This window comes from Grus americana, chromosome 1 (genome assembly GCF_028858705.1).
Source record: "Grus americana isolate bGruAme1 chromosome 1, bGruAme1.mat, whole genome shotgun sequence".
Classification (NCBI taxonomy): domain Eukaryota; kingdom Metazoa; phylum Chordata; class Aves; order Gruiformes; family Gruidae; genus Grus; species Grus americana.
Genome location: NC_072852.1, coordinates 17,878,534 through 17,905,010, shown reverse-complemented (window position 1 = coordinate 17,905,010; position 26,477 = coordinate 17,878,534). Strand labels below are relative to the sequence as shown.

At 35.3% G+C, this 26,477-nt stretch overlaps 1 protein-coding gene across 1 annotated transcript in view; it reads right to left on the bottom strand.

Moving 5' to 3' along the window:
• The window catches only part of TBC1D22A (TBC1 domain family member 22A), a 179,427-nt gene that overhangs the window by 138,746 nt on the left and 14,204 nt on the right, over positions 1-26,477 (bottom strand). Inside the window, exons 5-8 of the mRNA XM_054839726.1 lie at positions 13,476-13,546; positions 8,771-8,899; positions 7,754-7,816; positions 14-128 (exon numbers count right to left, since the gene is read on the bottom strand). Of these exons, the coding sequence (XP_054695701.1) occupies positions 14-128; positions 7,754-7,816; positions 8,771-8,899; positions 13,476-13,546 (378 nt within the window). The remainder of the gene's footprint in view (positions 1-13; positions 129-7,753; positions 7,817-8,770; positions 8,900-13,475; positions 13,547-26,477) is intronic.

Here is a 26,477-nt window from a genome sequence, read left to right as displayed (position 1 = left end):
AGACAAATCTTACCTATATATTCACAAACGAAGACTACAAAAAAAGGAGTAACGAGATCATTTATGCCCTGGACATATCCACTGGCTGGATGACGTATTGCCCAGATAAACAAAATTCGTTCAAAGATCTGAAAAAGAATTAAAGAAACTATCAGATAATTTATCGAGTGATGAGCACATTTTATTTAAACAAGACACTTGAAAATTATACAAGGACCAACTTTATATCACAGAGTTACTAGTATAAAAACATGCATACACAAGAATAAATGAACACTGGCATTCATAATTAACTTCCAGTGCTAAGTAAGCTTCTCAGTTCTTCAAAAGGAAGTGTTTTCAAGGTATTAGCACATGTTAAAATCAACCTAGTATATAATTCAGGTACAGTAGTTACAACAAAGTGGTACTTATTCACTGGAGCTTTTCCAATAATACAAAATTCCTCTTTCCTCAAGAGACAGAAATGTTAAATCATCTTCCCATGATTTTTCACCTCTATGAAAGAAGTATTTTATCAATATTGTATTCAACTTATTCCTAAATAACAGAAAGAAGTAGTTCATATATCCTAGGTTTTTTTTTTTATTACATGCCCATAAAAAGATTCGTAATAGTTAAGCTTGCCTAATACTGCAGCGTGGGGTTTTAGACTTCAGAAGCATGTATACTGGTTAATAAAAAATCTGGAAAAAAAAAAATCAGGAAATGTAGAAATAAGGCAACTGCCTGCCATATCACATAACCTCACCCCCTCAACTCTGTCAACTGCACCTTGCTGAGAATCTGCAAAAGTTCCTAAGGCCACTACATATCTGATCATGGGAAGGACAGCACGAGAAGAGTACAGAGCAGGGAAATCACAGAACTTATCTCTGACACAATTTAGGTCTGTGACAAGCTGTATTTCCTCTCAATTATTTGCTTCTGAACATGCTACATGTCTTTAAAATGCTGCAAATAAGCAGCAAAGTGAAAGCTGCAATGCACTTTGCCCTAATTACAGGTACTCAATCAGGTATAAACTTCTGAAGCAAAAGAATGTTTGCTCCTTCCCTGGAAGGGCTGCCCAAGAAGCCAGAATGCAGAGGTAGGTAAGTGGAGCAGAGAAAGGAGAGCTCAAACCAAAGGACTATGCCGCTCTTAAAATCAGGCCTCAATGCTAATAAAACAGGAGAGACTTTGTAAGGACCCCAAGGAAATCGTGTGGTTTGCCACAACCCCAGAAGTCAATGAATGCTCAAGCTTCAAGAAAGCCCGTAAAAGGCCTGCCCTGAAAGTACACAAGAGGAAGAGGAAGTTTAGTTTATGAAGTCTTTATTATTTCTATTCAATCTCACTTCAAGTTTTTGCTAGATTAATAAATCCACTATTCTAATTACGTTTTAAATAAAATCTTACTCTTCAGTTTAAAAGCCCTCTTTCAGTTATTGTCAAGTAAGGAAAAGTCTAGGCATATATGGCTCGTATCTGGGTGCTTGAGAGTCCCATCTCAGGCTTCCACATGAGCTACCTGAAGCTGAAACACATTTGCACCTTTTGCTTTGAAAACAAGTCCCAAATATCAATATCTACCCTTCTTCCACAGGCTTTCTTTAGAGAATCAAGTTTCCTTAATCTCCAGGTTTTACGTTTCCTTGGCATACTGAAAATCCACAGAACAAGGGAAACTATCAACAACAATAAATCTGAAAAGCTTTGGCAGGCACTGAAAGACAAGCCTTAACGCAGCTCATGTCTGATCCATTACAGCTACCATTAATACTCCATTTTTGCTCAGAGTGATTTCAGCTTTGGTGCAAAGATTAGGTAGAAAGGGAGGCATTCGTTTAGCAAGTTCTCCATAAAAGCCTCTTGTTTTCATTAGCCAAGATTCTTATCCATTAGCTATAAATTATTCTTGGTTCTAGTCCTGTCACCTCATGTTTTTTAATATGCACTGCATATTGAACTGAAAAAACACCAACCTCTGCCCATCAAGCAATAGCCAGTGGGATTTCATTGTTTATCAACAACTGTATAAAGACCTTAAGTTCTGCCAGTTACAGCTTGCTTTTACATTTTCCATAATTATACCTTTAAGAAATTACAGTTGTTTGTCATATTTTTACTATTACTGGAAAACTGCAAATCTATCTAGATTAGTTAGCTCACTGCCATCCTTCCTCCTTCTGTCAGTTGCCACTTCTAGTTTCAGCAACATTAGGTTTTTTATCAGTGTTATCATTCTGTGTTTCACTTCAAATAAAGGACGTTTAACATACTGCAAATAGAAAAAACGTTATTGAAAGCAACTATCAGATAGAGGTGACTACAAAAATCTATTTAAATAGCAACTGCTGAATGTAGAACAATGTTATGCACTATGCTAAACAAAAACTGGTGTGATGGGGTTAGAAAATACACACAGTGAGAAACACACACACAGACACAAAATCAGTAATTCAGTAAGTAACAGCTATCAAAACACCCATTGTAAAAACTATAAAAAAAGTGCTTTTCATGAAGGCACATCTCAAGTCAAATAACCCCAAAAACTGTACCACCCACCCTTCCTTTCCTCAGAACCTGATAATACACATAGTTTGCATTGCAAACTGAGATGCCTATGGATTTCAAAGCATTTTTAAAATCCAGCTATGAAAACTAAGATACAGGGCGGGGTTGTGGTTGGGTTTTTTGTTTGGGTTTGTTTGGGGGTTTTTTTGCTATTATTGAGCAGGAAAGATCACTCAGCGATTTGCACACCAGATTTAATATGCCCAAACGCATCTAATCAGAAATTCAACATATACACACTGAAATAGTGTTTTCAATTTCCTACCCATTTTCATAAAGTTTCATTTACTGTTCTGAATTGAAAAAAATGAGCACTGAATACCTGAAAGGCAGATTGATTTAAGTTTCTATACAGTACTCATCACTGTGCTCAAATAGGACTCATTAAAAAGGTCACTTTCCCAAAAGGTTTTCTTCTTGATTTCCAAACCAGCAACGGAAACGGGAATTACTTTTCTACTATGAACCACTACATCTCATGAGATGTCATTACTGATCAATTATTCTCCTTTGAATTTAACTTTCATTCATGATAACAGTAAGAACTATATCCATATACATAAAGAGAAGAAATCATTAGCTTAAATGCAGATTTTTAATTTTTTGTGGGTTTTGCCACCTCAGAGGAACTCCAAAACCTACAAAGCTTTAATCATGAAAGCTTTCCAGAATTTGCTGTTTGTTTATCCAAGTAAGAAAAAAAGATAGGTTGGGAAAAATTTATAAACTATTTTTAAATTGTGTTGTTTCCTTGAAATTACTTCTTCCATATAATGCAAGCTTACACAGCAAATACACAGCCATGTACTATCCATTTCAACAAAACTCAGTTAAAGCAGAAATTGATAATAAATTACAGACTACTACACATCAACTAACCATATTTATTAAATCTACACTTACAGTCATTAGTCTTTAAAATAAACTTGACTCCAACTCCCCTCTCCTCCTCTTTGAGGGCCACTATTTGTTTATGCCCAGTACTTTAAGTCTTTGCTCCAACATTACCTTCCCCCTCCCCAGATCTACATAACTCCCATTAAAAATAAACAGTTTAAACCAATTTTAAAAAGAACATATAATAATGAGTTATTTCCACAGATCAGACTCAAAACACTTTTTTCTAAAATGAAGCATCTTATTACAGAAACTGAATTCCAAGTTCAGATAAGAAATTAAATCAGTTTTAACAACTGTAATAAAAAGCCATTTGGGAATAGACTCAGATACCTCCAAGAAAAACAAAAATCCTGGAATAGTAATATTTGGAAATTGAAGTCAGAAGACATTTTGAGGTATATACACATCTTACGTTTCTGGTCTTTTGACCAGCAATTTCTTTCAGCTCTGTCACCTACAATCTCTTCACCTCGTTGTAAGTAACATTCTTCCTAGTAGCAGTATCATTATTCTATATCTCTGCAGCAGCAAAAATTAATGTGTACAAAAAACATCATAATATCCACAACAACAGTCTTGCACACTATGCCACCTTTTGAAACCTGTCTTTGACTCATCCTCCGATTCCCTTCCCCTCTTCACAGCTGTTGCCATCTCAAGACAGAGGAAGTGACCATTTCTCACCTGGGCCCAGCAACATCTTCCCGCTCCCTTGCGGGGAGTCAGCACTGGGAAGAAGGCACTGAGCCCCTGGGAGTAGGGAGGGATCCCTGTGAGGATAAGGGATTAGGCTGTGCTAACGTAGGGCTACAAAACTCAGAGGGGGAGAGGAAGAAATCAGGGAGATGTTGGATATTGTGACCCTTCCAGCATCATTTGCACTAGTCTTTGTAAGATGACATCAAGTAAGTTGGGCTTGGCTCTCTTGGATCGGACAGAAAACAAAGGCCAAGACATATGCAATCCCACACATCTAGTCAGGACATCAGTGGAGCTCTAAAAACATTTAACGCATGAAGATCCCACAACTCTGTCAAGTTCAAGATACTGATGGATCAGTAAGAACTACCTCAGATCTCTACCACTTCTTTATAACTCAAATACTTCCCAGATTTCCCCTTATCCCACTGACTGCTGCTATCCACCCTTTTCACTACCCACCCGTTTCACATTCTTACTCTTCTGTACCTCAAGGCTACTCACTCCCAGCTAACAGATTATTATTAAAATACATCTTTGTTTTACACTTTTTTTTTTTTAGATGGATAGGATAGAGTATGGACAGGGATTTTTTTTGGGGGGTGGGGGGAGGGGGAATTGTTGTGGTGTTTGGTTAGGTTTTTTAACAAGAAAGCAGCAGCAATCTAGCTGTACAATGCCTTGATCACATTAATGAGAGGTATGTCCATCTATTTTATGTGGCTCAATTATGCTTGTTACATGGCTCGATTTACTAAACATTCAAACTAAAGAAATATAAGTATGACCAGCAGGCAGGGATCTTGGGCTGTATGCAACAGACTAAATTAATTTAAGGAGTAATTCTATGTTACTTGCAAGAGCAATCATGGTTTCTCAAAAGTGTGGATTTAAAGTATTTTTATTTTAAGGTAGTGTTTAAGATGCACGTATGCACTGAAACATTACAAAAACATACCCTTGGACAAGTTTAACAAATAACTAGAAATGAAAACAATGCTGATTTTATGAAAAAAAATTTCAAATGAGATCTCAGTAAATCATATTAAATGAATATGCTACCTGAGCAATGTTATCTGCCAAAAGACAACTAAAAGGGAAAAATACCTAAATATATTTAATGACCCCACAAAATTAACTGAAATTGCATTCCAGACTCAAACTTTACTGAGTAATATTTGCTACTGAAATTCTATTGACATATCAGATTTTACTTAGCAAGAAGTTACCTAGACACACTATTTTGTTTTATTTTAATTACTCCCAAGCAATAATAAAAGTAGTGTTTTATTCTGGAAGCATCTACTAGTTCTGAAGTTGACTGTTAGCATTTTCATTAAACCAGACTATTTTCAGATTAATTATAATTCAGCTATTAAAAACAAAATCTCCTTTCAACTGTGACTGCTTGTAAAAAATACTGCACTAATATCTTTTTCACATTAACATACTCTCCAAATTCCCAAATAAATTCTTTAGCTCTAAGTTAATCATTCAACCAAAAAGGGCTTGTAACAATCCTGTAACTCTAATTCTTTTCAATGTCTTATTATAGAATGCTTTCCCCAATACACTAAATATTTAACAAAAATGCACATTTCGAATGTTGGAAAACCTTGACCATCTCTTCTTTAATTATGAATATAAGTTTATTCTAATATTTTTAACTGTATTATCGAAAAAGCGGGTATCCATGGTAAATACAAAGCTGTGTTCTTATTATCATCAAGTTTGCATCTAGTCTAAAGAAACCTATTAACCTTCTCTTAAGAGCAGTCATAAATATATCTTGTCTCATGCATGATCAAAGAAACAAAAGACAAAAGTAGTCCAAGATCCTACAGGTTTCTACTTCTGACAATCTCATCATTTTTCTAAATAACACTTTAAAATATTCTCCAAAGACTGTCTTAGTATCATTTTTATTAAGCTACTTGACTTCTCATCCAAATAATTTAGTTAAAAGAAAGAACATTCAATATATTCTACAGAAGATGTTTACCTGGAATTTCTATTTTAAAGTTTTTAGAATTGTTCAGCTAATTTAGAAGTGAATACACCATCTAGCACTAATTTTGAAAAAATGTTTTGTACTTTGAAATCTTCCTTTAAAAGCAAGGATATACATAGATTCTTACAACAGACAGGTTAAACAGCTTCTAATTTCTCCTTCACTAAAATACCAGGGTAAAAAACCAACATCATTTCAGGGTATGTTCACCCAAACTAAGAACTACAAAACCACAGTCATTGTACATCAGAACCACACATTCAGATGATCTTCATCGAAACCTTAAGAAGAGTTTAATCATGCAATGCAAGGAAGTAAAAAAACCCCACACCCCAAAAAAACATTTTATGTTGAATGCAAATCCATCTTTAGAATAATGTAAGAGACTACTGCTGATACAGTTCAAGTATGTCTTTCCTTTTAGAAGTATTTGAGTGTTCTTCCTTTTGTAGCCATATTTTTATGAAATAATATTCACCACCAATTTCATTTACTGTCTCATGTCTAGCTACAACACAGATACTGATCTTATGAACTATTCTTTAGTAGTTTATTTCTTGCTGGTATTGTTTCCCTTCTTGTCCCTTTATTTTTCTTACTTTACTCTTCGATTCATCCCTAGAAAAGCTGAAGTAAACCACCACTGTGCAAAAAGCAGGCAGAAAGAAGTATTATACCATTTTCTTTCAAAAAACTATAGTAGGCTATTTCTTCAAACCAATTTCTCCAACACATATGGAGGAGCATTTACATTAAGCAAATAATTGCAAGAGCAAAAAAACAAATGAAAGCTAGTTCTGTGTTTGACTTCTCATATCATCTTTTGAGCTATCAGAAGATGTTCATATCTATACTGATATTAACAAAACCTACATGGCAGTACATTTGAAGGTCTAACCAGAACCATTAGAAAGGAGAAGAAATAGAAGGATTAAAAGAAATCACTGAAAGAGCATGATTCACACCATCTATACTATTTATGACTCATACTTTACAAAGAAAAGTCCCTATAGGATTCAATTACCCAACAATATAGACCAATTTGATTAACATTTATCATTAATTGATGTATATCTACTACAGCAGTAAATTTAAATAGTGTACTTAACATACAAAACTTACAAAGAAGCAAAATCAAATAAGGAACACGAACCAGTCATGCTACAAATTCAGAAAAAGAGAATTTCCCAAGTGGAAGACTACAGTAAGAACTTCCAGACCTTGAATGATTTTGACAAATACATAGAACCATGGGAACTATGCTCTGGATTACTTCAAAAATACATTACGAACAAAATATATAAAAAGCAAAAAAGGAAAATAAACCCTCAAAGGCACAAGACCAAAGAAAAAAACTGACAGATTTGATGCAGGAGATTAATGAGATGCCTTTTCTTTTACTACTCATATTTACACTGTTATTCTTAGCTTATACTTACATATATCCTCATTTTTTAGACTTTTTGAAGCTAGTTCTGAAGTCAAAATGGCACGTGTTTTCAAATTAATTAACAACCAATGTTGTCATATCAGATTCATTAATAAAATTATTTTTAAAAAAAATTCTTTGGATGTCATTCTTACCTCCGTTACTTTGGGCTGAAGTCTTAACACTTCAGGACTCATGCGTGGGATATCTATATGGATCTAATTAGACAGAAAGAAGAATACTGTAAAAGGAACCAACAGAACACTTTTTTAAACACCACAATAGTTAAAACAATCCTATGGTTTTACAGTATTAATTATAATCCCACTGTATCACTGTTTTTGGAATAACATGGATTTACTGTATTTCAAAACATACGGCTAAATCTTTAAGTCATTGCTAATCTATCAATGAGGCAAAATTATATATATATACACACTGTTTTCACATTTTAGGATCCTTATATTTTGATTGTTTGCAAATTATAGTCATATTGGCAATACTCATTACCTTGGGGTAATTATGCATAAATACATACTGCTACTTCTGTGAAGTCATGCTCAACTGACATTATCGTATATACTTCTTGCTACTAAAGATTAGGCTTGAAGCTGAAAAAGATCTCAGCTGCTTCTGTCCTAAGGAAGGTTAAAGTAGGATTGCTTAAGTCTATACTTAGTGATGCAATCTATTCATTTTAATACAAAACTTGAAGTTATCTGCTTATCTGGGTGGGCAAGGAAGTTTGACACACCCATGTTTACTGCACATCATATACAGTTTCAACTTCTTAAGCAGAAGTATGGAGCCAGTAAGAAACAGTCATTGTTAGACCTTCCCTGTACCATCCTCACTCATTTGAAGGAGGGTCTGAGAAGGAGATGAAAGACTTGAAAACCGTACTACTCTTAAACAGAAAACCATGGCAGCTCTGAATGGCAGCGCCACATGGTATGACTACAGCTGACATTAAAAGAAATCCACTATTTGGAATTTCAGACCATAATATTTCATATTTTTGCTTCTGAAAGGCAGGAAAACAATTGATTAGAGAGCTGTCTATCAAGTGAGATTAAAAAAATAGAGAAAAAAGTAGTAAACTTCAAAAATAATCTCCTTAAGTTCTTTAGCAGATGTACTGTAAGTAAAAGTCACTTCAGTAGGTGTTCTACCTGTCTATAGGTATCTTGATGATTTTCATCATTTCTGGAATCATAGTATTGTTCGACAAATGCAAAATACTCTTTGCGTTTTCTTTTTAAAGTGCTTTCTCTTCGGTCCACATTTGCAGGAAGATAGCCCTGAAAAAAAACAGTGAAATGAAAAGGATGTTACTCTTTGCCTTACAAAAAGCACTGCTGGCATTTGATTACATGTGACAGGAAAGTTGATAAACTGATGTAGTGCCATGTAGTCTTACGTGGACCTGAATAATCCTTTAGTAAATCAGTTTTGTAATCATACCAACTGATAAAAAAAGTTCAGATACAAACACCTTCTAAAATCAACTTTTTTTTTTTTAAGAAAAAGTTTCAAGTTTTTTTCCAGCTTTAAAAGAGTAATTGTTTATCAAGAATTCTAAAATGATGTTTGCCTTCCGAAGAGGAAAGCTCAGATAAATAAGTTCAGATAAATATAATGCTATATGAGTTCATTAATTTCTGCATTCCTATGTGACCATTATTGGAGCAATTTCATTAAATTTTTAAACAAAATGCATATTATAAGTGTTATTAAATGTTCAGTTTATATATAAAATAGACTTATTAGAAACACCATTATTCATGTAACTGGCTACCAAAAAGCTTCCTGAAATAGTTAATGCTTTCTTGTAAGCAGCTTAATTCCAAATGATCAACACCAATATACCATAACACTGTAAAAAGAAAGCTAGTTCATATTTTACATATATGGCATATACTTTCTATAAGAATCATTCTACAGATAGATGGCTTAGAGAGATTCAAGACAAGATATAAAAATAAAAATATCTAATAATCATATTATTCGCTAGTGAAGTCAAATTAAAATATTTCTTGCCAATATTACAAACACTTTCCTTCCACAATAACATCTATCACCATACTATGGCAACTAGTAAAACAGAGGAATCAAATTCATGTCAGATTTAAGCTTCCTTAAAAAACATAATCCTCACAACATCAAAAGATCCTATACTGGCAATGCAGCATATATTTGCACATAGTGAGCCATAGCCACTGCAAGAAACTAATTAAATGCTGTGCATTTAACTACAAAAACAACTTTCTTATTCAGTCCTAAACTCTACAAGCAAAAATGGAAGGGGTAAACCTAACATGCTAAAATTGCTAAGTATACAATAAAGAATAAGTATATAGGTTCCATTACTCTCCTGCAACAATCCAACATCATATCCCATTTCTGTAACTTCTCTTTTGCTCAGCATTTAGGGAAAAATAAAAAACACACACCACACTGAAACATGAATAGATTTTTGAAAATATCTCTATATTAAAACCATTCAAAATGTTATTGCCATATATTTCAAATTCTTAGTTTAAGACGACAACAGAATAAGTACAAACCATATTACATTCCAGATACAGTTTTGCCAAGTACCTCTTAAGGTATCTTTTAAGATGTACTGACTTGCGTCTGGTTGCAGGTACTTTAAATTGCACCAGCTTAACTTTTGCCTCAAGACTCAGTCTGACATTTAATATCCTGTCCCAGTGTTTTGTATTAAGTTAAATATTGAATTCTGCCTCCCATTTATTCTCAACAGTTGGTTTTTTTTTTCCTGTAGGATATCTTAGTTCCATTAGAAAAGAATTCATTTGTGAGATCAAATGTGATTGTTCAGAGGATACCAATATTTTCTCAGCAAGTCTTTTTGCCATTATTCAGTTTCAAAGACTGAAGTAATCTTTCAATTGGACATGTCTTGTTTCCTGTTCACTTTACAAATTAGGTTTTATTTTTAAAAGTTGGAAAGGCTTGAACATATCATCAGGGAATAAATTGGTGGAGAGTTTAATCCATTTATTCATTAATTTCCTCCAAAGGCTTTTGCAACCATATCTTCAGTTTTGTTATTCAAAAGAGAAGTAAGCCTGAATAGTTCTGCTTGCTGTTTATGTACAGTTTACCTAACCTTTTTGCTATATTTTAAAAATAAATCATGTTGGGTTTTTTAATATACTGTTACCAGTAGACATGCGTAACATCCACAGCCCCTGAGCATTATATTGACTTTCATATGCTTTCCCTTTGAAAAACTGCATTCATCAAACACGTTAACATCATCAACCTTCTGACTATGTAATAAATATCTCAACTGTTCAATTTTTAAATCATATTTTAAAAATTCCAGCTTCAATGCTGATTTCATAAACAAGACAACCACCACCTGCCTCAGATACTACCAACAGTACTTCCCCACAAAAGTCATAGTTTGGGCTTTTTAAATCAGACTTCTGAATAATTCCAAAACAAACACATCCAGCCTTAATTTAGCTCTAAACTATGCTTTGGTTTCTCTGGTTTTCTGCTCTTTTTTTGGTTTTGCAACTGATCTTTAAGCAAAAGAGTTTTGCTTTTGTACATTTATTGCCCCAATAGCTCCCAGTGCACCTTATAGCACAGAAGATTACATCCCAGGTAAGAGGCGGTAATGTGATACATTAGCAGTAGGTAACATGTTTAAACAACTAATGTGACTTAAAATTCAATTGCCATTAGAAAAAAGCATCATGGGGTTTATGACCACAAATACTCAAAGCACTTTTTCTTCCCCACTTTGGAAAGAAGATGAAACAAGCCTTACAGTAGAAAAAAGTAATGATTACTAAATGACTCACCTTTAGGTTTCCAAAATGTATTAATTGAGGACCACTTAGAAGATAAGAAATCATGGTAAGAATGACACAAGAAAAGCTGAGAACTTTCAAAATAATGTTACTTGGTGACAGAAAAAAAACACCAAAAAACCCCCACCACGCACACTTTCTGAAGTCTCTTACTTGTAAAAAAAAAAAATGCACTTTATTCTTAAACTAAAACCAAAATAACCTGAAGACAGTTTCTTTGCAGAGGTATGGCAAGACAGCCCAAGATAAGAACTGAATGGGAAAGGATCCTGAACTGGAGTGGTTAAAACTACAGAACAAGGGAACTCTACATTTACAAATTTCTCTAGACTGGGAATCTCAGGAATACTAAACTAAAATCAACTTATGGAATGAAGTTGAAGCTGATGGAAAGCCCATGCTCTTACTTGAAAGTAAGAAAGTTAACTTCTGCATAATTCCAGTTCTTTAAACCTCAGTGTCAGTCCTCAGATTCAAAGCTTAACCTATCCTTATGCTTTAACTTACTGTGTTTCAAAGTCAATTTTAAGTTAGCCATAATATTTTTACTTTGAGTGTTTTAAAACAGGAATCCTAAACTTCAAGAGAAAAAAAAGAAATGCTCTTTTCATTACCAAAATCTCAGACAATAACTTTGGAAATAGAACTAAAATAAATTGTACACTGCGTGTTTAATTTCAATTACAGCAGAATATTTGAATATCCACCATTAAGAAGCTGCATCTGCATTTAGCGTTAGAAGGAACTAAGCTGCAAATTTAGTAGAACTCATCAGCAAGAGAGACTCTTTCAGTCACTGGAAATCAGTCTCAATCTGAAGTAAATACTTCGTATTCCCTGCTGAATTATTCTATAAAAAGTAAAGCTATTTAAGTCTACTCTCTGAAAAATTCAATAGTGTTAAACTGTTGTGTGTATAACTCAGAATTTTAAACAGTTCTTAAATGCATGAAGATCTGCTGATAAAGTGTCTTTCACAGCCTCTGGAGAGTAGACAGCACGAGATTTTTACTTCTTTTTAATACAAACATCTTCACAAGTTCTTCTCCCAACCACAGGCAGGCAAACAACAGCTAAAATGCACAACCATTTGTCATCACAAGTATTATAGTTGAAAAGACTGACGTGAAAAATACTCCTATGAGGAATACATTGTATTTCTGCAGAAGAACCTTTTTAAATATAGTGCAAACACCAAGGTTAAAAAAAAATCCAGTTCTGTAACACCAAACTCAGTGAATTCAGATTCCCACAAGCTTGTCTCTGATGCTCAACTGAAACACCTCCATGTGCTGTTCCTTGGTATTTCAGCCAACCTACCACCGCTGCAAAATCCTCTGACCACCAGGCAAAGTTCAGGGAGCTCAGCCAGCCAAAAAGCTCACACTACAAAAAAACTGATTAGCTTTTTAATTAGCTTGGCTCCCTGAACTGACTCATGGGTCCGACATCAGGAGAGCCAATGCCACAAGGTAACTGACCACAGCAGTTTAGATTTGTTAGTCTTAAACCACTATAGAAAAATCAGGCCAAAAAACCTGCAAGATCCTATCACAGCTTTTCCTCAGTACAGTGTTAATCCTTTCTTGTAGTTGATTTAATGTGAAGTCAGAATTAAGCCTTTCGTAGGACACCGATAGGCTTCGTTTCCTTTACTGCGTGCCTATTTTAAAGAGAACTGTAAGAATGTACTTGTCTTTGAACTCTCCACAGTTCCATCAAAAGTGGTTGAAAGAGGCCACTGTTATCACATAAGCCTTTCTTTCATAGAAAGCCAGGCTGAAAAATAAAGATATACAGCTGACATGATTTACTACTACTACTCATTCCCCTCCTTTCAGTTTGACAAATTAATCTTGAAATTGAGCAAAAGAACAGAACTTTCATTACAATTCAGCAACAAGACGCAATGTTTTCAAGTACCGTTGATGGATTACAACTCAAGCAAAATTATTTGCAATGCTTGAAAAAACTATTACTACTAAATGCAAAGGAAGAAGGAAAAAAAAAAAAAAATACAACTTACCGAAAGAAGCTTCCACGCAATTGGACGAACCCGTTTGGGAATGCCAGACCAACTCAATTTCCGTAATTCTTCTGTTAAAAGAGAAGTATTTCATGAGAACTAAGGACACTATTATCAATTAATATACACAGGCATATTCAAATCAGCACAAAGTTGTTTACAACAATGATCATGTCTTCTTATAAAGACCAATGAAATCAGAATTATACGGCAATTCTAATGCATTAACAACATACTGGATAATTACTATCCATAGGAATACCTATGACAATAGGTACTGGTTGTAATATACTCAATCTTGTATTATAATATGCTTACACAAATCCCAATTAAAAATGAGATTTGCAGAATGATACTTTATGTCTGAATGCTGGAATTTCATTCCATGCCATATTCTCATTCTTTATGCTGTTCTCCTTTCTCTTGAAAGCTGTTTACCAGATACCACACCAAATCATACTAAACCAATCTGTGGCGCTTCACATATTTTTTGTGAAAAACTGTTTATCATGTGAAAAAAAATTATCGCAAAATCATGGAACATGTAAAGACAAGAGATGCTTAATGGTGTCCCTAAGAAACAATATTTTTATGAGATATCTACTTGTAGCTTTTTCTCTTCTTACTCTGAGTAGAAAATATGGGTTAAAAACACACAAGTTTAAATTATCAACCTGTTAAAGAATACAGAACAAAATTCTACATTTTACTTTGTATATACTTACTCCAATTAATGTTATGTATACATATATGAATTAACTATGTATATTCCAGTGAATTTGGTCTCTACCATATGCATACATTTTCCAAACTCTATGCTACAACAAAGACTTCAAAAACTTTCTACCTACCCACCTCAAGAAAACAAAGTACAGAAGAAAGTAATTAGAATAAGAACTTTCTGAATGGATACCACAATTAACAAAAAATAAAGAGAATATACATCTATAATATGGTCAAAGTTAAGACAAGGACTCGTATTAGCAACATCTGTCTTCACCCTCCTATTCCCACCCTCCTACTACTACTCTGAAAGAAGTGTGCATCTATAATATCAAGAAATACAAATTATCACGTTAGGTGTAGTATGTTATCATTATTTCTAGACACATTTACAACTATTTTTAACCAGGAATGAAAACATAGTCCACTGAAACCAGTACACTTTTTTAAAAATATATCATATATTCCAAGAAGAAGCAATCTGATTTAAAAAAATATATTGATGTTAAATAGTTAATGCAAAAAAAAATTTCTTAATTAGCAATTAACATTTCTCAAAGCATCAACTAAAGCAAACAAAACGCTCTAGTAACCTGGAGTTTGCAGTATGACATTACCCGATCATTAAGATGCCCTATTTTTATTTTAGATACATGTTAGCAAAAATGACACTTGCAAAATCCATTTTGTCTTAAAATGAGATGACAGCATTAATATGAAGTTAAATAAATCACGGCCAAAAAAAATTTCCAGCTGGATGAATTCAGACTTCCATCTCTTTTTCTTATAGAAAATACAGAGAGAGGAAAATTGGCAGGAGGCAGAAATGAAAGATTGTTATGGTCATAGGTAGATGAGTGGTTTCAGGGTGGTCCCTTCCAAACAGACATGGGCTTACCAACAATTGTTCAAGTAAAAAAAAGTTTACAGCACTGGATGTACACATTCAATTTGAGCAGCAGGCTCAGCCAAGACAACAGCAGCTGCACAGAGATCTCACAACAATGAGGATACATCACCAAAATCCAAGCAAAACAGTGACCAGATGCTGCATTAGGATCAAAAAACAGCAGAAACTCAGAAAAGCAGAGAACAATAACAGATATTAAAGAAACAAGATGTTAAAAAGCCCATCATATCAAAGTGAATGCATTTATCACAAATCTTGAATCCAGTCTAAAGAAAAAGGATGACTTTCTTATAACACCAATGAAACTTTCGTCTATAACCTTTAAAATACCATTGCATTTGACAAAAATAAGCTTCATTAATAGAAGCTTTTCTTTTCTACAGCATTTCAAACTCCTGAAAATGTCAAAATACACTGACACGGGAAAAAATGGGGAGGGAGGGAATATATCTTCTAATATGTTCTTGAGTTACAGACATGGTTTGTTCCGTAGTTTTGTTTTTAAATGAATAAATTTTTATCTTTCCTATAGAATAAGAAATACAAAGACTTCAAGGTGACACCTTGTTAAAGCAAGAAAACATAAATAAGTGAAGGGTATTTTCTAACAGCACAACCAGAGAAATAATGTTATCATGGTATTAAGTGATCATCTTTAGAAGATCTTGATATTTGGCCTTAAATAGACTTTTATCCAAGAAGTTCAAGTTAAAACAAAACCTCTGCATTCCAAAGAACAGAAACAGCTAGCTTCATAATAGATGTCTGACATCAAGAACAGTGTTGCAATTAAAAGGCAAATTTGTAAATTCATATGCTACAGTTTTAGTTATCAACTTTACCATTTTCCCAAAGCAAGCAGAAAATGGATCCATTAATCTGATTTACATGCAACTCCAATTTTCTAGTCTATAAAAGCAGACAAGACGCAATTCTAATATTACAAGTTCTCAATGACTGTCAAAAGCAAGAACTACCACACAGTCTAAGAGTATTGGTAGTGAATGACTAGAGGCACCATGAAGGAGATTTCAATAGCCATCTTGTTATGGAGCAGTGGATCCACAACAAGCCTGGAAGTGGCACTAAGTCGGTGATAACGGGATTCTTGATCCACCCATGCAGGTGCCCCTTGCCAGTCAAGGAAGCCCTTCTCTCCTAAGTCGTCCTGGCAGCTGACATAGGTTTGACTTGGATGGTTAACAGGTTTAGTTTGTTGTCAGACTCCAGCTGCGGTGTTCAAGCACAAGCTGCCCAAGAGGCACTCCCAGACAGCACCTGGTTGCATACCTCACGTTTCTTCCTATTACTTGATCCTCTCTTTCCACCACCCTTCTACCTCCTTTTCTCTACCCCAAATTAACAACCCACTCCAATTACTTCATCCCTTAGTGGTCTCAGTTTCACTACAACTATATCAAAATTTGGTATTTCTGAAATGATTACCTAGGCACTGTTGGTCTCGTAACACTATACCTTCCAAAGTGGCCCCAGTGGTCCCCTCCATGCAATGGCACTGTTTGGACATTTCTCACACAATTCCCTCTTTACTACTTGCGAAATTCAGGCATCCCATAGGGTGCTATCTATAACTTCTGTCAGCTTCTCACACTGTTGTTTGTTATGTTCAGCAGTTTCTCACATCGCCTCCAGTTGTTCTCCATGCCCTAGGGAGTTAGCTCAGCCTCCCAGCAGGGCAGTCAGCAGCTTAGATATTTGCCCGCAGCCCTAACGCATCTGCAACAAGTTGCAATTCCACCCATGATTCAATGTCAAGTAAATCCCCAAGCTACCAAGCACTAAATCGTAGGTAACTATCACTGGTTATATTCTTCTAAAAGCCAAAAAGGCAGGAATCGGTCAGAACAAGTAAAGACAAAGAAAGCATATAAGCTGAACAACACTCGAAAAATGGTATTTCCTATAGTTTATGAATAAATAAAAGACAGAATATTTGCCTTAACTAAACACATCTACAAATTATACATGTATTTCTCCTCTACTCCAGAACATGATTATAAGCTCCAGTATTGGACTAATAACAACAAACGTCCCAAGTCTTCAGAAGCAAATGATCTCTAACTGTGCATCATACTGCAGAAGGACTGGTGGAGCAGTTTTTATGAAAAGTATGTTTTTGGGTTTTTTTAATCGCTGTTTATCACAGAGTGTAGTGATAGGACAAGAGGTAATGGGTTTAAACTAAAAGAAGGTAGATTTAGATTGAATGTTAGGAAGGGTGGTGAGGCACTGGAACAGGTTGCCCAGAGAGGTTGTGGATCATAGAATCATAGAATGTCCTGAGCTGGAAGGGACCCATAAGGATCATTGAGTCCAACTCCTGGCCCCACACAGGACCAGCCGAATCAGAGTATATGACTGAGAACGTTGTCCAGACGCTTCCTGAACTCAGTCAAGCTTGGTGCTGTGATCACTTCCCTGGGGAACCTGTTCCAGTGCCCGACCACCCTCTCAGTGAAGAACCTCTTCCTGATATCCAACCTAAACCTCCCCCATCGCAGCTTCATTCTGTTCCCACAGGCTCTATCACTGGTCACCAGAGGGTGGAGATCAGCGCCTGCCCCTTCGCTCTCCCTCATGAGGAAGCTGTAGGCCGCGATGAGGTCTCCCCTCAGTCTCCTCTTCTCTAGGCTGAACAAACCAAGGGACTTCAGCCTCTCCTCATATGTCTTCCCCTCTAGACCCTTCACGACCTTTGTTGCCCTCCTTTGGACACTCTCCAATAGTTTTATGTCCTTTTTGTACTGTGGCGCCCAAAACTGCACACAGTACTCGAGGTGAGGCCGCACCAGCACAGTGTAGAGTGGGACACTCACTTCCCTACACCGGCTAGTAATGCCATACTTGATGCACCCCAGGATACGGCTGGCATTCCTGGCAGCCTGGGCACACTGCTGACTCATGTTCAACTTCCTGTTGACCAAGACCCTGAAGTCCCTTTCAGCATGGCTGGTCTCCAGCGTCTCATCACCCAGTCTGTATGTACAGCCAGTGTTGCCCCTTCCCAGGTGCAGAATCCGGCACTTGCCCTTGTTAAACCTCATGCGGTTGGTGATTGCCCAGTTCTCCAGTCTGTCCAGATCTTTCTGCAAGGCTTCTCCGCCCTCGATGGAATCAACAGCTCCTCCCAATTTGGTGTCATCTGCAAACTTGCTCACAACACCTTTTCTAGTCCTACATCCAAGTCATTTATGAAAACATTAAAAAGAACTGGCCCTAAAAATTGGATGCCCCATCCCTGGAAGTGTTCAAGGCCAGGTTGGATGGGGCTTTGGGCAACCTGGTCTAGTGGAGGGTGTCCCTGCCCATGGCAGGGGGGTTGGAACTAAAGGATCTTTAAGGTCCCTTCCAACCCAAACCATTCTAGGATTCTACAGTTTACTGGGTACCTGATCTATTTGTGTCACTGGTAGTCTGGGTAAAAGGAAACATATCTTATGCATTAGTTTATTACTTCCTTACACAATCATTTTGCTAAAGCTTCAAGTTTTGGCTACTGTTACACACAAGCACACCATTTATAAACCATGTAATAAGCATAGTATATGCAGAAAATAGAAAATAAGTTGCAACTCAGAAATTACTTTTATTACTTTCAAGTAACATCAACTGCTCATTCTCAACTCTATAACCCATTGAACTCTAGCTAATATTTCACCTTACTGGTTTTTTCCTTCCTCCTCCCTTAACTTGAACCAAACAGGAATCTATGCACAAACACAGGTACCAACCTCTAAAAACAACCCTTGTAAAGAAAAAACAACCCACCATAAAACAAGAAGAGATGCAAATCTACTGTCAGAATCAGAAACGTGGAGCATATGATTAAATCAGTGAGAAATCATCCAGGACAAAAATTCCACTTACTCTTAAGTAACTCATTTAAGGCCAAAGATAGGAACTATGAAAACCAATTGGAATATAGCTTATTCTAGTAAAACTTCCTATCCTGTGATGCAGCTGAGTTTTCCTTCTACACTCAGGACCAAGCAAAGACAGTTTTGACAAAGAGAACTTAAATTATGGCACTATTTCAAATGAAACCTCCACTTCTAGGCTAAATATAAACAACTACTTGTGGGATTAATTGTACTAAGTAGTCATTCTTTGAAAGTTAAAAGGAAAGAAGGAATAATGTTTTATTTCATCAAGTTTCAAGAAAAATCATTTTTCATTCCTGATGCTATTCTGCAATGAACATACATTTCCTTTAATTAGAGATAGCTTGAGCTATCTTGTAATTCCAAACAATAATGTACATATCCTATGGGTCTGGGTTTCAGCCTGCTCTTTCTGGAAGAAAATCTCAGCACTGAATATGGAAGTGGAAGTGTACACCAAGGACAAAACATCTTTGTTTTACAACATAACACTTATTTGAAACAGATCCTCTTGATTAATTCTCCATAATGTAGGATTTGGGAATGAATACTTCCCTACATTCTTGAACGCTGAACACAAATTAAATTATTGTTTGTGTTTCTCTGCCAGAGCCTTATCCTCTCTGGGTGCTCTTTTTACACCTGGATCATCTGCTGGGCCTACAGAATCTTTGGCAATGCTCCTTCTCCAAATATATTTGATAAAAAGCATCTAACACTAGTTTTTATACCTTTTGCAAGTTGTTTCTTGAACTCTTTTTTAGAAGTGCTTCCACACATTTGGCCTGACAGGATTTATATTCTGCTCCACTCTCCTTGTTCGACACAGAACTTTACCTTTTGGTTTGCATTTAATAACCTCCTACTGTATTCAATAACCTCCTCTACTCTGTTGTCAGGTCATACAGGATCCTTCTGAACTTTCTCAAGGCTTTTGTTTCTGTTTTTGCTTTCATAAGTGGTACAGTAATTGCTTTCAGTATGGAAACTGTCAGATAGGTGATTGCAGATCTGAGAGTTAAGTCAATTCTATCACAACGCATTAGCCCTGAGTACGTGATAATTCCATTGCTGCACCAGCACTTACTGCTGTCCTATGTCACAGTCCTCCAAAATTCCAGGATCTCAGACTACTCCAAAAATCACATAAAATTCTAGTACTAACTTTTCACTACAGTGAGCTCAACTAGCATTTTGCCAGTGACAAACAGTACACATTACAACTGAAAGAGGCCATGCAAGAATTCTTATCAGGTATAGTAGCAAGCTTTCATGATTATCACCCCAAAAGCATACAGTCCGACCCTTGCGCATCACTATTGTTAAAGCATCAATTCACGTTATGCTTTCCTCTGATGGTTGAACACCAAAACAAGAGGAAAGAAAACCAAGAACTCTGCCTTTCCCAACAACAATCATAAAAGCAGGGAAAAAGTCACTCCTAGAAGACTTAGTCTAACACTACTATAGCATAAAATAAAAATGCTTCTGGTGACAAGAAAGGTAAGAACAAATTGAAACGTAGAGTACCATTTTAGATATACAGAAAGATTGTCAGTGAAGCTGTTATAATACTGTTAAAATACAGGAATTACACGTTCATTTTATTTGAAATACATGCAAAACTTTTACAGCAAGTGTATCTATTACTGTTTTTAAGATGGGGGTTATTCTTATAAATGACCCACCAGATCACTTTGTAAAATCAAATGGTAACATGCAATTGAAACACTTGCATTTAAGTTCTCAGGTTACCTTAAGACACATGAATCTTAATTAAAAAAAGGAGCTGAGGAGGATTAAATCATTCTGACATTTTTATCTCAAAATTAAAATACTAAGTTCTAGTCTGTAAGTTGCCACAGTATCACACTTTTTTAATCTAATTTTCATTAGATTTTCTTTTAAACACCTGGTTCTTCCCTTTTCTTCCCATGTTTCCTACTGAATATTTACCTTTCCCACCGAGAAGTGCTAAGTACATTCACATTCTACACTACCTTGTAAAAGAAAATCCATTTAAGGCTGAGTTTTCTCCATATAACACACGAGAAAAAGACTTTTTTTTAGAGAAAGTTCCATACTGGGCCAATATGTAACACACAGCATGCTCCAGGGAGCGAATAGCTAGACATTAATTTGTTAAGAATGTAAAAGAGCTACAAAAAAATAAATAAAATAAATAGCAAATCTAAAGCTACCACATTTCTGCTGTGTAGGGTACAGACTCCAACCACGCAGTGAGTTTATTAATTTTTATTGCATAGAAAGTAGCAGTATAGAAGTACGGGTGTGAAGGTTTCAAACTTGGAAATCGCTGTCTTGTAAAAAACTATTTAACTACATATGCCTACCACATAGTTTGCAACACTTTAAATCAAGGCATCAGAAGAAAGTCATCCTCAACCAAGACTTTTGAGAGTATCAAGGAAATGTACTTGCACTTATATTTGAAACTTGTCCTCTATTTAATATCTCATTAACCATTAAACTATTTGTCATTGGTTGAAATGTTACATTCTCCCTCGTCAAAGCATAATTTCAATTTATTCTCATTATACTAATTCTTTCCCCTTGCAGATTTCCCAAGGAATTAGATGTCCTAGTTATGAGCTGGTGAACATGCTCCCTGGCACAGGATTTCTGCAAAGGAGTTTTAATGCCACCTACAAATCAGACACACATTTTCAATCAAGATATTTTTGCAGTACTATCCTTGCTTCAATATAATTAATGTTTTCTTAAAATTCCAGAACAATTATTTTGAAAGTGAGCAGTTGTAAAACATCCTTATCACAGACATGATCACTTGCTAATAACGCAAGCACAGAATTAAGTTTAACCTACTGATTCAGAGCTCAAATTAGCCAGATTCAAGAGCAGTATTTGTAAAACCTTGTCTATAAACCCTGCCCCAGACTGAAAGGATACTTTCTGATACAACACTTTGAACCCCACTTGCTACTCTGTCTTTCAGTTGTCTCATTATTTTACATAATTCTGTGAGCAATAAGTATCAAAATATTTATAAATCCCCATTGATTTTAGATCAAAAATATCTCCATTTGATAGCATTAGCCAACTGTCATTTCTGCTTAGAAGACAGCATTTATTTTTTGCAGAAACACTGTTGTGTTAGGATATCTTATTATGAAGGAATAATGTGGTATGCAAATGCTTCAAATTGATATCACTCATTTAATTTTGGAAAAATTAATTTTATCTGGTTTACTACAACACATTCAGATATAAGTTTCTTCTCTCTGAAGAAGAAAAAGTTTAAAGCAATTATTCTAAAAGAAATCTTCAGACAATATCCTTTTACCACAGTAGATTTAAAGATTCTTCATATTCGATAAATCTTTCATGGGGCATTCTACAGAGAAAACACGCCATTAATTTACCAGCTTTCTAACCCCACCAGCTATTACTAGAGCTATTACCCATTACATCTAAAACACACAAGGGGAAACAACCAAGTCTACAAGTATTTTTCTTGGAACTACAAGCTCATCATTCTATCAGTTACAAACAAATAAATCAAGAAATATTAAAGGAGTTCAAAATTTCTCTGTATGTATTATTCATTTTTGATACAACTGTTATTTCATTGAGATTACTGTAAACATCTACGTGAAGTGATGGCCTGCATGAACAACTCCACGATAGATATGATAAACTAGATTTACATGTTTTATGTTGCTATAACATAAATGCCTTGGATAATTTAACTATACAAAGCTGGAAAATTCTTTCAAGAGCATAGATTCACGGAACTGCAGCTCCCCCAACAGCATGTTATAACACAGGCAGTACATATAGAAAATAGCTTTAATAGAGGGCTTGTTATTACTATGGCAACCACAGCAACTGGTTTCCAAAATGAATAATAGCTCTGTTAGGCACTTCATTAATTTTTTTTTTCCAAGCAAACACTGCCCCTAATCTTCTCAATGGAACAAAGAGTTATTCTGAAAGCATGCAGAAAACAGAAAATAAAGTCCAATCCAATGTTGTAAATACAGAGTAAGACCCTTTTCGGGTCCTTTGCTAGAAAACAGTAGGAAAATACACCTTGTCTGCTATTCCACGTAGAAAGTTGGAGAAACAGAAGTAGGTGAGGTTGATGTTAGAAGGTATGAGAATGCAAGTGAACAGAGGATTAGGAAAACTATGGCAAAAGGAAGATTAATAAAACCACTAAGAAAGAATTGCAACAACTGAAGTCAACAATGTAAATTAGGAAAGTAATTAATGGATAAGAACCATGCCAGCAGAGGATTTTAAATGGCATTATAGTTTTTCATAGTTCTCTTGCAACACTCAATTTCTGCACATCATCAACTGTTTTTATTTTTACCTTAAAGCCATTCAAACAGTCTCTAACAAGCCTTCCAAGTAGAACTAAGGTATGCCTCTATACAGAAATAGGGAAAATAGGAAATACCACTTACAGTACCAGTTAATGAAAGGAGACAATTTTCCCACTTATTTAGAAATGACAGTATTTATTACTCCTGTTTGGGGAAAAGACGGAGTTTTGCAGTCTGTTGACCAATCACAAGAAAAATCCAGTTTTTAAGTGAACAGCCAATAACTGTTTATTTTTAGACCGTGTCAGATGTGTTCCATCCCCTCATACCTTTATTTTAAGAAAATATTCATATGCATTTGGAACAAATAACCAAGGCATAAATTTACCTATTATAATATTAAGGTTTCATGTTAATAAGAAAATACTCCTACAAACCAAACAGACTTAAAAAAAACACTATTGCAATATCTACATTCAAATATGCAATCTGACATTGGTCCTTCATAATGAAACTATAGTACAAGAAAGGCACAACTAAAATAATCAGGATTAATAGATACATGTCTAGATTACTGAGTCACAAAATTAATGCAATTACTCACAAGAGCTAGTACTAGAGAGCTTCCCCCATTAACAAAAAAACCCAAACCCAGTAAGTCTACCTAAAATGTATGTTTATTTACCACATAAGAAAAGCAAAGACTTCCTTTCCTGCTGTAATTTCCTTTAGCAGGAAATTCAGCAGGAAAGCTGTTGATAAACTCCATGATGTACAGAATAAAGAGGACCCTGATCAGGCAAAGAATTTCACATGGAATACACCTAACAAGCTACAGTTCTGGTCTTGGATCACCTCCTCCATATACATTCCAAGTTCAGCTTGGGAAAGTCAAATAAAAAAGCAGGCAATCTTGCAAAATGAATGAATTGACGCAGTCATCCAAAATAGTTTAAAGATTGCCTTTCAACTACCGAATTTGGCTCTTTCTGTTCATATTAACATAGTGAATTCTATGCCACTTTCAGACATCTGACATTTCAGTATTTCCTGCCTCGTAGGAGAGCTAATGTCTGCCCATCAACTGAAGTAAGAAGACTACTGGGACTGTAGTGCATTCCTCATATATGTTTCAGGGATTTGGAAAGGCAGGAAACAAGGCTGAATTTCAGTTTGTGGTCAAGTACTAAGGGAGGTGAAAAAGCTGAACTTAGCTCACAGTTCACAAAAAAAGAAAAACTGCTAGTATGTATAATGAGAAATCCTTTTACTCTCATCTTAATTGTCAGCATTAACCAAGAACAAACACCTAGCTGTCAAAGAACCTCATCTATACCTAAACTGAACACGGTATTTCCAATACAATCACTGGAATAGACACTCGTAACAGTAAGAGCTACAGGGTTGTTTTTAAACATTCAGGACAGGGTTTAAAAGCTTTTCCTCAATTTCCCACCTCTATTACATCAAATTCCTGTAATAGGCTAGTCCATAACCTCTAATCCACGTAAGGTTTTGTTGGTTAACTGCGAATAGGCATTACATCTCCAGAGTAGATGTCCACTATTGCCAACACACGAGGGCAGATCTAACCAATAATCAGTATCAGGGAGGCAGCGTAGCACAAACATGCACAGTAAAATATGCTCCACTGTGATTACCTTCCCAAGCAATAACTGCTTTATATATACAATTTTTTATATATATGTATTTTTTTTTCCATTCCAGTTCTGGACTTCCTTCTAAATATAAAAGCAAGACTCAAACTTCACAAGTACATTTTTCATAGAAAACACTGCTCATATTTAAACTTTCTTCCACATACTTGTCAAACCACGACAATGGTTCTACCTTTAATTCATACTGATCTCTGTTCCAGCTTGAGCTGGCAAACATAACTATCTTAATAGGCATTAGGCTTTCATATTGCAAAAGCAATACACATAGTAAAGCATTTTAAATACAAGACTTGATTGAAAGAAAATATAAGTATTTTTTTAAAGGAATTCTTCAGCTACATCTTGCAATCAGCAAAATTAGTAACAATTCTGTCTTCTAGGCATTTTCTAAATCTGAACTATTAAGTTATAATTCAAAAGATGCTTCTTTAAAGTTATGTTTGAAGCTGACACACTTTATTGCAAAACAATTTCCAGTTATACTGCATAAAAAAAAAATCAGATTATAATCTGTTTGCATGTATGAAGAACACTATCCTGCAAAGGAGACATATTTAATAGACTGTACTGATGTTTCAGAAAGTATTTGCAAGATTAGGGAATCTTCTGAAAATTTCATACTATAATTTAGGTTCTGGTTCTTTTCAGCATCAAAAGAAGCTGAAATCAGAGGGATAAAGTATCAATCCATTTTCTGGAGATGACAGTTAATTCCTACAATAAGGCAAAACATTTGCTGAAAGATTAATATGCCAATTTCTCAATGGATGCACAAATTCAAGTTGCTGCAAATGAAGTAACTAACTGTGAATTAATTTTCTATTTAACAGTGGAAGAGATGGTGGCAAGAAAACATACAGGATGAATTATACTTCCTTGAGTCTTGCTAAATTGGCTTCCAAGCTCCTCATTACAACATGTAAATTGCTAACCTTGATATTCAAAAACTTCAGGGCCCATAGAAAGTTCAAAGTTCTCAATAGCGTTGTTGGTGACATTCCTCATAAGTTCCTCCCCTGCTGTGTCTCTGCACAATGATGTGGGAAGCAGGCGAGGCTGCTCCCCCAGAGAAGCCATGACTACCAGAGAGAATACTGAACTTCTTATCCAAGTCTCTTTTACTACCATAATGCAGACTGCATATAGTGTCTATGTATGTTCAGTTTTCATGACGCTATCAGGAAAGAAAGGGAGATAGCACATCGAAGAAAAGTAATTTTTTTTAAAAAAAGAAACAGGAGAACTGCGAGAATACCTCATTATATAGTACCTTTCTTCCTGCTCACCCAGAGTAAAATGTCCCTCTGAATCATATTGTTCACCATATAGCTCAGGCTTAAAGATGATTTTTGAACAGGTGATCACAAATCAACACAGTAAGAGGTACACAATCTCCTAAAAACTCTGCTAAAACTTCATCCGACATTTTAAAAAACCCCAACTTTTAGTTAATGAATTTTGCAATTTGTAGTAGA